This window comes from Phyllopteryx taeniolatus, chromosome 15 (assembly GCF_024500385.1).
Source record: "Phyllopteryx taeniolatus isolate TA_2022b chromosome 15, UOR_Ptae_1.2, whole genome shotgun sequence".
NCBI classification, from domain to species: domain Eukaryota; kingdom Metazoa; phylum Chordata; class Actinopteri; order Syngnathiformes; family Syngnathidae; genus Phyllopteryx; species Phyllopteryx taeniolatus.
The window spans coordinates 19,930,510-19,944,754 of record NC_084516.1 but is presented as its reverse complement, the minus strand read 5'-3'; the positions used below and the strand labels follow the sequence as shown (position 1 = coordinate 19,944,754).

Here is a 14,245-nt window from a genome sequence, read left to right as displayed (position 1 = left end):
ATGATTTATCTTGTTCTTATTTTTAGGATAAATGGAATGAAGAGGAAGGTCCGATTCCAAAATGTTCCTGTATTGCTAGTGTCTAGCTTGCCATACAACAACTCACCTGCATTCCGATGATGGCATAGATGAAGAAGAGCATTGCAATGAGCAGGCAAACATATGGCAGGGCCTGGAAACACAAACACATGTAAGACCATACAGCACACAGTACATGCTTCTCATTTCATGTCTCCATTTTACAGTGACCCCAGTGTCAACCCTTGAGTATTGCCTCTCGATTATCTTCGCACACAGACAAATCTGACTGACCCTGCAGCTTATGAAGAGCCACCTATGTACCGCTCTTATTTAGCAATCGAAACTTCCAACCTTACCTGCAGGGTTGATTCTTTCAAAGATCAATTTAGGAAGAGGGAGACATTTGCTGTAATGAAATAACCACCTTTTAGCACTGCAGCTACCGTCCATTTTCGGTCACCTTAAAAGCTCTCGCCGCTATAAATTCCCTCAGCCGTAGCCTGGCGTTTTGCATTGAGCTTGACATGTCCTCAGCAGCAAATGAAAATCCAGCTGCAGTTTGTGACTTTTTATAGTCAACATAGACGTTGCAGTGTTCCTCTGCAACCTTTGGAGCTTTCTATGTCTCTGTTCCACAAATGAATCACAATGGGTAAATAACCCAATTATTTGGAGTTGCTTTCTTATCTTTAGGAATAAACACTCTCCTGCATTTTGAACGTCAAGATAGTAAATCCATGCCAGTCCACTCTGTATTTAAATGTGCATGAGGAAAAAATGGATTGTTTTTCGAGGGTTTGTTTGTTTGTTCACCTTGAACGACTGAACGAACGTCCACAACAAAATGCGAATGGTGTAGCCCTGTCGTAGCAGTTTGATGAGCCGAGCCGCTCTGAACAGCCGAAGGAAGCTCAGGTTAATCATCTTGTCCTGGTGGAGATGAATCGGAACAGGGAAATGTTCACAAAGCAACAACCTTAGGGCAAATGCTTACCTTTCATTTGTAAAGTGTACATTGCCTTCGAGCTCCCAAGAATAATAGACAGCAAATCAACAGGAGCATTTTTGAACTGGAAATACTTACTGAGAAACTAGCAAACGCAAGACAACCTATGTGCTATGCGTGTTTTAAATCAACATTGTACATGGAAAGGTTTTATGAAGCTGAACATAAGATAAAACCCTGGTGTTAGCACCATTGCTAGCTGAAACACAAAATAGGAGCCCTGGTTCTTGCAACAATTATAGAGACAACTGCAGTCGCTGATTAAGGGTCACCACGGCAACGAGAGAGATTGAGTTCATTACAAGCCAGTGTACCATGAATTTTAAGATAAAGGTAAAGGAGAGATTGCTTCCTATTTTTTTTTTCACCGGTGAGTTTACCACCTCACTATACAAACCCCAACATACCTGTACATTGAAATCATAGCTGCAAGGTTAATGCCACTATAGCTTACCATTAGCATTAGTGTGTATGTTGTCGTCTCACAAAACATACCGTTGGGATTTATGACCATGTCAAAATTCATGATCAAAATGATTAAATATACTGTTTGAGAGACATTAGACGTACTGTTGGAGCTACGTAATGAGATTCGGTAACTCTGAACGCAGCCATGTCCCAAAATCTACTGGTACGTACTGTATCTACGCACTCCTCTTTTTCCCCTGAAATGTTGTCTTATTTTTCACTTTCATTTTCCAGGTGGGCTTTCAAAGTTCTAAAAGAATTTATTCTGACATGAAAAACAAAAACAACTTTATTATAACTTATGCTGCAAGTTGAGAATAATAGTGAGTCAAACAACTCAACCTTCAACGTAACATTTTAGTCCAAAACTCAACATCATCAACTAGACAGAAATAGCACAATGAGAGAAGATCAAGTGTTATTTTTGTGGCGTTCGTAATCACTGCCATTCCTCCATGTTACCATGGATATTTGAATTCAACAGCCGTCGATGGCAATGCGCGAGTTACTGTAACTATCAAAGGTCATTAATTACATTCATCAATTAGGGATCCGTCACAATATCAGCTTCTCTTGTTTCGCAGTAACGTGTCACATTGAGAAACCACGACTTTTTTTTAATTTTATTTTTTTAAAGCAAGACAAAACTAACCACTGGAAGGGAAAATAAAATAATCAGCAGGCGACAAGAAAAGCCACTTACCGTCTGTGTCAGTGGTGACACAGGGCAGAATGAGGGCACAGGCGCCAGGAAAGACACAGCAGAGGATGGAAAGATTGACAAGAGAAACAAAGAAAGGAACATGAGAGAAAAGAGACAGAGTGCGGACCAACAATCACACGATGAAAAAAAGCACACAAAGATAGAAATCCCACTTGCCGCATAGAAAGTCACAACAACCTGTCTCAGTCCCCCATTCCATCCATCAGTCCCATTACTAATATCAGTTAGCATTTAGTGAAGCTGCCTTTTCTTTCTGAGTGATGATGAGCCGAGACTGCCATACAATCGTAAATGCATGATGCATGCTCACGTTGCTCATTTTTATCATCAAGTGGCCAAAATGCACATTTAAAGCTCACGACTCTGAAGCTGCTTTGTTCCGACTTGTATAAAGTCATGCAAAGCTGAATTTTTATTATGCCATCCGTCCGTCCGTCCGTCCGTCCATCAATTTTCTACACCGAGAGTCTCGGTCGGGTATGCTGGAGCCTATCCCAGCTATCTTCGGGCGAGAGGCGGGGTACACCCTGAACTGGTCGCCAGCCAATCGCAGGGCACATAGAAACAAACAACCATTCGCACTCACACGCACACCTACGGGCAATTTAGAGTCGTCGATGAACCTACCGCGCATGTTTTTGGGATGTGGGAGCAAACCGGAATACCCAGAGAAAAGCCGCGCAGGCACGGGGAGAACATGCAAACGCCACACAGGCGGGGCCGGGGATTTGAACCCCGGGCCTCAGAACTGTGAGGCAGATGTGCTAACCAATCGTCCAGCGCGCCGCCTTGATTATGCCATTTTGACATGTTAATCACTTTAAACCATGGCGGCTGATGTTGGCGAAGTAAAAAAAAATGCACTTAATGAAGGCTCATAAAACACAACCAGTTATCTCATCTTTTCTGCCGTGGGTGAATTCCTACTGCAGCTGCGACTGAGCATACGCAGCATACTTGTGTGCTCACGTCAGCATTGAGGGATCGGTGATGCTGGGGGAGCGCTCGATGAGGTGCAAATCTTACCTTAATCTCTGTCACCAGGATGTCTGTTATGCTTCCCAGCACTGTCACAAAGTCGAACACGTTCCAGGCTGCTTTCAGGTAATTCTAAAATAAAAACCAAGCCACTGTATTGCGAATAGTTCAGTTCAAAATAGACACATTTATTCTATAATACTTGAACTAATCTGACAGCTCCCAACTGAAATCCTTACTCATCTTTTCTTAAAACGCAGATTGGGTTTGGTTAGAGAGAAAATCAAATCGAAATAGTCAATTCTGGTATACGGTGAACAGCAAATGCTGTTCAAAAGTGGAGCCTGGCGTTGCGGAACTGCTTCCTAGAGGGAGAGACTGAGGGGCACTCGGCGAGCTTCAAGAAAACACGTGTAGGTAACTGCTAAGAAAAGCAAAGTAAGAAATGGAAGTATGCTTGGGATGAAACACCTCGTGTGGACCAGATGGCTCCATCTGGAGATGCAAACTATCTTGTCTTTGAATTAATTCTCGCCTCCTTAGTTGTGCTTATTGGTAAGAGTAATTTTACCTCTTTGTATTGAATATGAATAGTTTACAATAATGTTACGCTAAGTAGTATTTTGTGACTGTTTCCTAATTTGCCAGAGCGCAGAGCTAAAAGAGTTGATGTTTTTAGCGTTCTCGACGATTGCAGTCATTTTTTTTTTTTTTTTTTACAGAGCTCCAACAGAGAAGTAATAAGAATTCAAACAAAGCAAATGATATGGACAAGTGTTTGCATAGTGCAAAGCAGTATATCCTCACCAGTGGACCAAAGGCAATAATCTTAAGGATGCACTCCAGAGTGAAGAGTGCAGTGAAGACGATGTTCAAGTATTTCAGCATGGACTCGTATAGGTCTGGTGCTCCATAAAACTGAAGAGGAAAGGCAAAAGGCACATAAATGGAGCGTGCCTGATGAAAGATTTCATTACATTCCCCAGTGGTGTGTGGGGAGAAGATAGCTCATGCAATCTGAACTTCAACTGCAGAAATCTGTCAAATGAATTTTGTGAGGTATGCACTGCCTACTTTGGTACGTTTTCTAATGCTTCACCCATGGTCGCCTGATCCCAGGGCTCCGCAAAACAGCATATGATGAGTCAGCCTCCAGACATAACTAACAATTGCACACTTTCACACTCAAATTATTCAACAAAGAATACAAGCTAAAAATACAGCAGTCAGACGTTATCAGGCTGTGTTAGCTGACTAATAACTCAATGAAAGTATCAATAGACGTGCCGTTGGTGTACAAGATGAAGTGGCTAAGGCTGTCAGCCGTCATCCTGATCTGAGGTCCAAGGTGTTGATGGACTTCCATTTTTATCAAAATACGTTTCCCAGCAATGATATTTTTGTCATTATTATATTGAAAATGGGAGAACTTTGTCTCATGCTGTTTCATTGGACCTTGATACATTTTGTGGGTGCACATCAACTGTAGCCATTAAGTGTTAGAAAGAATATTGTGCCATAATACTTTGCAACTATCTTTTTCAGGGCGACCCGAGTCTTAAGTCTGTGCAATGTAACTGTTTCTTCCATGAGGAATACATACAGTTCAAACCAGATATACATATACATATACTATATAGAAAGGCAAAACATTTTTCTCATTGTCTGACATGATGAGACGTGATAAGACGAAACATCTTCCGTTTTATCCGTATTTTTATTATTCCGCCCACTTTTTTGACAGGCTTCTCCTTCGGCATTCTTTTATCGGATGTTCGAAAAATTCACGCCTCACGTGGCATTACTCATCGAAGCCGCAACATTTTCACATTTCCCACAATTCCCAAAAATGCCCATTGATTTCCAATGGCATTCAACATTCAACAAAACACATTCACATCGTTCCCATTCCAAATTCAGAATGTTCAGCTCATTCAATTCACCTTGGGATCGATTGTCAACATTCCAAAAATTCCATCATTTTCACCAATTTTCTTCCACCTTTTGACCCACAAAATGTCCTAATTAGGACATATTCTGCTTCAACTTTTCTCGACCGATTTGCACCGTGTCAACTTCTATGTGTTCAGCGCATGGAAGCCGTCCTGGGAACCACGCCCATTCCCCAAAAAGCCCAAAATTCCAAATGTTTACAAATTTGGCGACTGCTGTTTCCTTATTTCTCAACCGATTTGCACCTTTCCCACTTCTCCGTGTTCAGCTCATTCAAGCCAACCTGTGAACTATACGCATTCTCCAAATTTCACAAAACTTCTAAATAAAAGCCCCCAAATTCACATTTTTTACAAATGAAGCTACAGTTTCCCTATTTCTCAAGCGATTCGCTCCGTTTCAACTTCTACGTGTTTAGCTCATTCAAGCCAACCTGTGAAGCGCGTTATCCTCACGCGGGCCGCGGGCGTGCTGGAGCCTATCCCAACCATCTTCGGACGAGCGGCGGAGTACACGCTGAACCGGTCACCAGCCAATCGCAGGGTACATATAAACAAACAACCATTTGTGCACACATTCACACCTAAGGGCAATTTTGACCCATTCCTCGTGACAGAACTGGTGCAACTGAGCCAAGTTTGTAGGCCACTTTGCTCGCACGTCTTTTCAGCTCTGCCCAAACATTTTCAATAGGATTGAGAACAGGGCTTTGCAATGGCCACTCCAAAACATCCTCACGACGCCATCTATTTTATGAGGTGTACCAGTCCCTCGTGAAGCAAAGCAACCCCACAACTTGATGCTGTCATCCCCGGAATTCAAAATTGGGATGATGTTCTCGGACTTGCAAGCTCCCCTCTTTTTCCTCCAAATGTAATGATACTCAATTTCTCATAATGGCCAAACAGTTCAAGTTGAGTTTCATTAGATCACAGGACATGTCTCCAAAAATTAAGGTCTCGCAAACTGTAATCGTTCGTTTGTTTCTTTTGGGGGTAATGGCTTCTTCCTGGCAGAGTGACCTTTCAGGCCATATCAGTACAGTACTCATTTCACTGCGGATGACGACACACGCTCACCAGCTTCAGCCGACATCATCACAGTCTTTTGCTTTTGTTCTTAAGTTGATATGCACATTTCAGACCAAAGCATTTTCATTTCTGGGAGACAGAACCTACTTCCTGAACAGTATGATGGCTGGACATTTCCATGGTGTTTATACTTGTGTATAATTGTTTGAACAGATAAACATAGCACCTTCAGGCATCTGGAATTGGCACCAAGGGATGAACCACACATGTTCAAGTCCACAATTCTTTTCATGATAGCTTGGCTGGTTTCTTTTCACGTTCCCATGATGTTACACAAAGAAGCCGAGTGTTTCAGGTGTGCCTATTTAGAATACATTCACAAGCGTGTCTCTCATTACCTCAAATGTTGTCAATAAAACTCGGAAGGTCCCAAAGAAATGAAATCGCCATCAGGGTTTTCCCAAATTGTTTCAAGGCATAGTCATTTTACTGCATATAAACCTCTGACTTCGAAGAAAGTAATGAAATATCGTCTAAAATTCTTATTATAGTATTTAGCAATGAGAAAGAATTTGGTCATCTTAATTCCATGTCAGACAGCAAGAAAAAAAAGCGTGTGTCTTTTCATATTGTGTATGTAAATATGTGGTTTCTCACTCACCTTCATCATCAACACCACAGTGTTGAGGGCAATTAAAGTCATAATAGCATATTCGAATGGAGGCGACACCACAAATTTCCACATCTTATACTGGAAGGATTGCTTGTTCTCCGGCATGTATCTTGTCAGCGGCTTAGCATTTATGGCGAAGTCAATGCAAGCCCTCTATTTGATAAAGAGACACATCAGAAACTGAATGCAATTCTTTTTCACAGCAGGAGCTTTACTCCAACCAGCATACAATCAATCAGCATTTTAAAAAGGAGAGAAGCAGATGGCTCGCACCAAAAGTGTTAATGTATTATAAAAAAGACAAGACGACAAATGCTCTGTGATCACAAGCCAGTAATACACAGACAAACAAATAAAGAGCACAGAAACAAACGACATTTTGTAATTTGGCTTGTGTTCGCAAATCGTAACAGTCAAATAGAGTTGTCTAACACATTTCCTTCAATGAAGCATTTGCGACACAAGACCTTTGTGCCTTTACCAAAGCATGAATACCATAGACAAGAACATTTCTCCTCATTGCATGAAGACAAGAAGATCAAAACATTCACTCTCATACCTCATTCTTTTCCAGGCTACACTCAGACATGGCTTTGTCTCCCTGCTCCTGGAAGGTGATGATAATCAAAGCCACAAATATGTTGACGAAGAAGAAAGGGAACACCACAAAGTACACCACATAGAAGATGGATGTCTCCATGCGGAAGCCCGGGCTGGGGCCCTGGTCCTCATACGTGGCATCCACTGAGTGCTTCAGAACCCTGAAAGCAAGTAATGGGATTTAGAGTGATGATTCGTACACATCATCCATGTCGAAATACATTGCACCCTGCACAGCAAAGACTGCTTTGTAATCCAAGCCAAAATATCAGATGGGTCCAGCTAACTTTCTGTTAATGGCTGGAAACATTCCCCCAATACTTGAAATTCATCTGATATACTGTATGCCACAAGAGGAGATACTATAAACTTTCCTTTCTTCGTGACTGATGCAAGTTGAGTTAGCCATACGACAGACAACTAAGTGGCTCAATTCATACAGTACAATGAAGGCATGTAATGATATAAATCCTTTTTGGGCAAACTTCATGATGATATGATAGTGGAAAATCAAAGAATGATTGGACTAATTCATGTTTTGTAGGAGAAAGATGCAGTAGCTACATGTGTAGCTACTGCTTAAACTCAAGAAGAAAACTTTCCGTCTTCCGTGGTGGAATTGGACTTTGTCGCTGAGGCTTCAATGATAATTATTCTGCCACTAGCTGATCCTTACCACAGCAACGTTCATAACCTTTCCATTGGGGTACCAATGTGCAGCATGAATGTGATGATCATCCTGACTTACAGAGGCCAGCCCTCTCCTGTGGAGACGGTGAATAGTGTTAAGAAGGCCCAAAGAACGTTATCGTAGTGGAACTCATATTTCTTCCACTCTCTGGGCTGAGCTTCTACGTCACGTCCGCGTTCCACTTTGTCATAGTCCAGAAATTGACCCCTTTGAGAAACGGGAGAAGAGGCTCATTGGTAATCAAGAAAAACAGAGAACAATGTAACTTTAAAGGAAAAGTAGATGTGGATGAGGCTCATGATGAAGATAGTAGACTCTGAATTGGAGTAGGCCTTTCTTTTGGCTGGCGTTAAAAGTATCACACAAGAAACAGACAAAGGCCAAAGGCTCAAAATGGTGTACCTGCAGTCTTTCTCGAGACCTTTAGACTCATCAGTGCAGTAGAAGAATTTGCCTTTAAAAAGCTGCACAGCTATAACCGCAAAGATGAACATGAAGAGGATGTAGACGATGAGGATGTTGAGAACATTCTTCAGGGAGTTCACAACACAGTCGAACACAGCCTGGAAAATAGACGACACGAATGTCAGTAAAAAGGAGACAGCCTGGATCTACATATAGTAGTCCCTCAATGTTTGTCTTTCTCCTCTAAATTTTGCTCTGCTTGTGTTGGGTGTATTGTGAGATGAAGTGCTTTGTGTATACATTGTGATATGCATGCAACGTAGCCCATATATATTCTCGTGCATGGATAATCGCAATCAAGTTTGTTTTGTTTTTTTTACACAGAGTGAGCCGAGACAGTATATTTCTCTCTTCTTCTAACAGCCTCTCCATCATTCTGTTATCAAAGAAACCATGTCAGCCTGTCAGCTTCAATTTCGCTCAGTCACTCTTTTTTCACTCTTCTGAGCTAATTCATCTTCTGTGAAAAAAATAAAAGATTCCCCCCAAAAAATGGTCAGTGTTCACACACCTGAGTGACACTGTCATTTGAGATTGATGTAGTCCAAAGCAGACCATTTTAATCAAGACACTTGACACAGAAGGTACAGAAACTAATCATTTGCCTCATAGCATGACTCCATCCTTAATTGGATATTTACTGTACGTCAAGCTGAAGGGAACGGAACCGACAAAGATATGGTGAGGCGAGAAAGGAACCAAGCAAATGAATGAATGTGCTTACGCTAGCATACGCAAGGACACAAAGAGCAGTTTCAGCACAATGTACCGCTTGCTCCGAAAAATTACTTTTTAAAATCGAAACACTTAGCTTATTGTATTATTTGACTTTTCCCCTCAAAGAAATTGAGAGAAAAACAATGATGTTTCTGCAATGCCAGAAAGCTACTAAGCGTCAAGTGCTCAACTACTAATGCCACACCATCCCACCCAAAGAACAGAATCTGGAGATTGCTATGTTTTGGTGTGAAGTATGGCATGTTATTCCTTTATTTAGCATATTTCCACAGTGACAGCAATCTCTGATTGAATTTAAATTCCGACTCTTCCATAGCTTCATCCATCCATCCATCTTCTTCCGCTTGGATCGCAGGAGAGCAGCTTAAGCAGGAAAGTCTTCCCTATCTCTGGCCTGGCCACTTCGTCCAGCTCTTCCGGGGAGATCCCAAGACATTCCCAGGCCAACCAGAAGAGATAGTCTCTCCAGCGTGTCCTGGGTCGTCCCCTGGGCATCCTCCCCGGTGAGATGTTCCAGTAACATCTCACCAGGGAGGTGTCCACCTCCCCAAGCCACCTCATCTGGCTCCTCTCAATGCAGAAGCGCAGCGGTTCTACTCTGCGCCCCTCCCGGATGACTGAGCTTATAACTCTACCTCTAAGGGAGAGCCGGAACACCCTGCGGAGGAAACTGATTTTGGTCGCTTGTTTCTGCGCGCGTATGTGTGTGCATATGTGTGTGTGTGTGTACGTGCGTGTTTATACACAAAGTTGTTCAAAAATACACCTATTGTACACAGACACAGTGTTGTCACTTGTCAATTGTGTCACCTGACATTTGCTTTGACCTGAATGAGCATTTTGAGTGACAGACTGGATTGTTGTACCTTAAGTTTGGGCAGACGTTTAATGGTTTTGAGCGGCCGCAAGACTCTGAGGACCCTCAGGGACTTAATGGTGTTGATGTCCTTGCCTTTTGTCCCCCTGTGGAGATTGAGATGACAGAAACATTTGTGAGATGTTGAGTAACCCATTAGCATTAAACCCTTTCACGCCTCCATCCTCTAAGAGCAGCTGACCGCAGTACATCAAGTAAATGCTACACACAAGGGGAAATACCTGCCTATAATCTGTTAGTACTAAAATGCATTCAAGTGAGGGTTACATAATGTTATTCTACAGCAGCCAGTTTTACATCAGCAGTGCAAGGTACATTTTGATGGAGCAAAGCAAAAGTGTCACCAATTTAAGACCTCCATGCAATCTTGCATTTATATCTCAAATCCATTCGTAAAAGTACCCCGTCCAATTCAAGAATGAGTTGTGAAATATGGAAACTCCAATGGTAGTTTTTGCTATCACTTCAACCAGGTAGTTTCTGTAGAATAACATACAACTTAGAAATGTTAAATAATAATAATAACAACAATAAACCCAGGGTAAATCAGCAAAGAATCAACCTCTTGTCGAGGTAAAAGCTTCTTTGCAGGAACCACTAGCATGATTCTTTGGCTGATGCGGCACCTTTAATGAACTAAGATCTGGGATGCTCTGATCCTGATAAGATTGTGTACAGCGGAACCATCACTCACTCAAAGACTGATATTGGCCAAGGACAGTGGGTAGATCGAGGTTGAATTAAAACAATACATGAATAGTTTTCCTAGCTGACAAAGTCAAAATATATAAAGCAGTCTTTCCATACAATGAAAGCTACAAACCCCAATTCCAATGAAGTTGTGACGACGTGTAAAATTCAAATCAAAACAGAATATAATGATTTTCAAGTCACTTTTAGCCTATATTCAACTGAATACACTGCAAAGACGAGATATTTAATGGTAAAACTGATGAATGTTATATTAGTTTTTTCTCTCATTTTGAATTTGATGCCAACAACACGCTCCAAATAAAAGTTGAGCAATGCTCAAAAAACACCTATTTCTAGTCACCTGTAAACACATGAATTAGAAACAGGTGAGTGTAATCATTGGGTGTAAAAAGGAGCATTCCCAAAACACTCAGTTGTTGAAAAGTAAGGATGGGTGACATTGACCACTCGCTGAGCATATTGTCCCGCAGTTCAAGAACGACATTTCTTAATGTACAATTGCAAGGAATTTAAGGATTCCATCAACTACTGTCCAGAATATTATCAAAAGATTCAGAGAATTTGGAGAACTCTCTGACACCAAAGTGGCAAGGCCGAAAACCAACATTAAATGCCAATGACCTTCAATTCCTCAGGTGGCACTGCATTAACAACCGGCGTCATTGCCAGGTAAGATCAAGAACACTTCAGAAAACCATTGGGACTTAAAAGTTTGTCACTGCATCTATAAATACAAGCATGCAAAGGAAAAGCCATACATCAACACCACCAAGAAATGCCGGCGGCCGGTTTGGGCCCCAGCCCCTCTGAGATGGACTGACACAACGTGGAAAAGCGTTCTGTCGTCCCAGGAGTCCACATTTAAAATTGTTTTGGGACAAAAAACCAAAAACATCCCATCACCCAATAAGGTGTCTCACACACAAAGAAAGATAAACACTGGACTGGTAGGCTTAGGAAGGGCAAATGGGAGCAAGGAACTCTTGATGACGGCGAAAATCTACACTCCACTCCAAAAGTATCGGAACAGTGGGGCCAATTCCTTTATTTTTGCTTAAGACTGAAAAGGTGGCGCGTTAACTTCCGGTTGGAGGGTGAACCTCGTGACGACAATGACAGCGCCAGACTCGTCGAAGTTCACTCACTGACTGCTGGAATTATTATTATTATTATATCGACTGTGAATGACATATAAGCTTTACAATTACTACATCTATCCAGGTAACGGCAAAGCCATTCATAGTTTTACTGTACAGGCCCATGTGTACGTAGACTGGCATGGCTTCATCTTTGAGACATTCACCTCGCAACTCAACTTTATTTACACTGCATAAAAAAATCAAACCAAATGAAATGTCTGCAAAAAAAAAGTGTATATGAAGACTAAACATGAATAGAATAGAATAGCCTTTGTTGTCATTGTGTGGTGCAGACATAGCGAATGAAATAATAATATTGACAAGCATACAGTATACTACTGGCAGGGTCAATGTCCTCACGGCTCTTGAGCTGAGCCAGAAGCTTTGTGACGGGAGAGGCCGGCTTAGCTGGCAGGAGCCACCGAGCACGAAGCGAAGAGGGAGACACGGCTTTGATGTATTGGTTTTGATGGTCAAACTGTCTTGGCGAATATTAACTTTCTATCTCGTACGTACTCGTGGATAACTAACGGCGAGTTGAATCGCTGAACATAACCGGTGGCACACCGCATTGTTGTTGGCCAGAGGATCTATCTCCGCATCTTCAAAAAGGAAAAAGATTTTGCTATGCTTTTTCAACTTGAAAAGTACCAACACCAAACTATTGAATATACCTACAGTATTAAACAACCCCAGTTTTCATATATTTCATGGAGGGGGTGATTTTTCCATCAGCCACCTTCCGGTAGCCTGGAAAATATGGACAGTGGAGCTGTTAAGCTTCCTGACTATTCCAGTGTAAATAATGAAATCAACCAACCCCCTGCGGCAAATCCTTCCATAACGTTCACAATAATCCTGCCAACAAGACTATAATACTCAAACAAATGATGATGAGCACGGTGACCTAGTTCTATGTGTCATAACACATGGTTGAAAGGTAGGCACAAAGAAAAGGAGAAGTGTGGTTCCATCCTTCTCCTCCCACAGTTACAGCCTAACAAAAGGACATGCACCTCTCATGCTCACATTACTCGACTACCCGGGCATGCAAGATGAAAAGACAATGCCACCTCTTGTTATTGAAGGACCTGAACGCGCTCAGATGGCAACAGCAGTCTCCCAATAGCTTTCAGAAAGTCAGCAGTGTTAGCTAAAAGAGCTCAGGATCCAGGTATGTAAGGTCATCATTATTCAGCGGAAGTGTGGACGACAGCCCCTTCAGAGTCGGAGCGCTTCCCGACTCGATGTTTACTCACAGAAGCTTTAATGCCTCAGATCACGTTAAGAGCATACTCGCTGAGGTATTCTGATTCATTATGTGAAAACGGCAAACAGGTTGAATCAAATTTGTATGCATTGTTTTTGACAGTTGCCAAGACCAGTATCTTTGCCATGAGGAATTTTGTTTCTATGTCAGAAACATCGGAGAAGATCGAGATTCATCCAACATACTGTATGAACTGCATGTTGACCTTCTGAAAGCTAGGAATTGGAGCTCCCAATATTGTCTTCTTGTCCTGATGTCCAGAGCTATTTGTTCTACAACGGAAGAGGGACACATGGTCATATCCCAAACACCTTGGGATGGAGGCCAACAACAACAACAACAACAACAACAAATCTTAAGAGGTGGATAAGAGAAGCATTCTTTGCTTCACATGTAGGAACGAAGGGAAAGGAGTGTGGACAGGCAAAAGGTAGATAAGGACTGTTCCCACCTGGCCACGCTTTGTTGCGATCTGATGGAAAAAAAAGCAATGATAAGCAGACAAACACACACACAATGCATTAACACCCAAACCCCTGCAAAGCCCAAAACCAAAGGTAGAACAAAATACAATCAAGCCAAATCAACTATTTCAGCGTATAATCACATGGTGTGAAGCAAGGTACAAAGGCGGCATTTCAAATGATGACCTCATACAGTGGGCTTAAGAAAGGACAACGGATGAGAAGCGCTTCAAGTGGATGAAAAGGCAAATCATGGGCTTTTCACACTCGGGAGATTTGAAATCAAATGGTGACGGAGGGTAAAGGTGATGACCCGACTTGCTTGACAATGAAAGGACACTGCGAAGGAAGAGCATAGACGGCATGACGGACGACATTCACGCTCCAGCTAAGAGTGAAGAAAAATCACACTTTACGATGTGATTTCTGCTGC

At 42.0% G+C, this 14,245-nt stretch overlaps 1 protein-coding gene across 7 annotated transcripts in view; it reads right to left on the bottom strand.

Moving 5' to 3' along the window:
• Positions 1 to 14,245, bottom strand: part of cacna1bb (calcium channel, voltage-dependent, N type, alpha 1B subunit, b) — a 183,198-nt gene that overhangs the window by 30,213 nt on the left and 138,740 nt on the right. For 6 of the 7 annotated variants that reach the window (XM_061799303.1, XM_061799302.1, XM_061799304.1 and 3 more), the window contains 9 exons: positions 10,215 to 10,311; positions 8,548 to 8,708; positions 8,203 to 8,352; positions 7,414 to 7,615; positions 6,843 to 7,007; positions 4,005 to 4,115; positions 3,246 to 3,329; positions 835 to 951; positions 107 to 172 (listed from right to left, as the gene is read on the bottom strand). In XM_061799303.1, the coding sequence (XP_061655287.1) occupies positions 107 to 172; positions 835 to 951; positions 3,246 to 3,329; positions 4,005 to 4,115; positions 6,843 to 7,007; positions 7,414 to 7,615; positions 8,203 to 8,352; positions 8,548 to 8,708; positions 10,215 to 10,311 (1,153 nt within the window). Of the gene's footprint in view, positions 1 to 106; positions 173 to 834; positions 952 to 3,245; positions 3,330 to 4,004; positions 4,116 to 6,842; positions 7,008 to 7,413; positions 7,616 to 8,202; positions 8,353 to 8,547; positions 8,709 to 10,214; positions 10,312 to 13,799; positions 13,821 to 14,245 lie in introns of all 7 variants that reach the window. The other variant, XM_061799308.1, reaches the window with a different exon arrangement.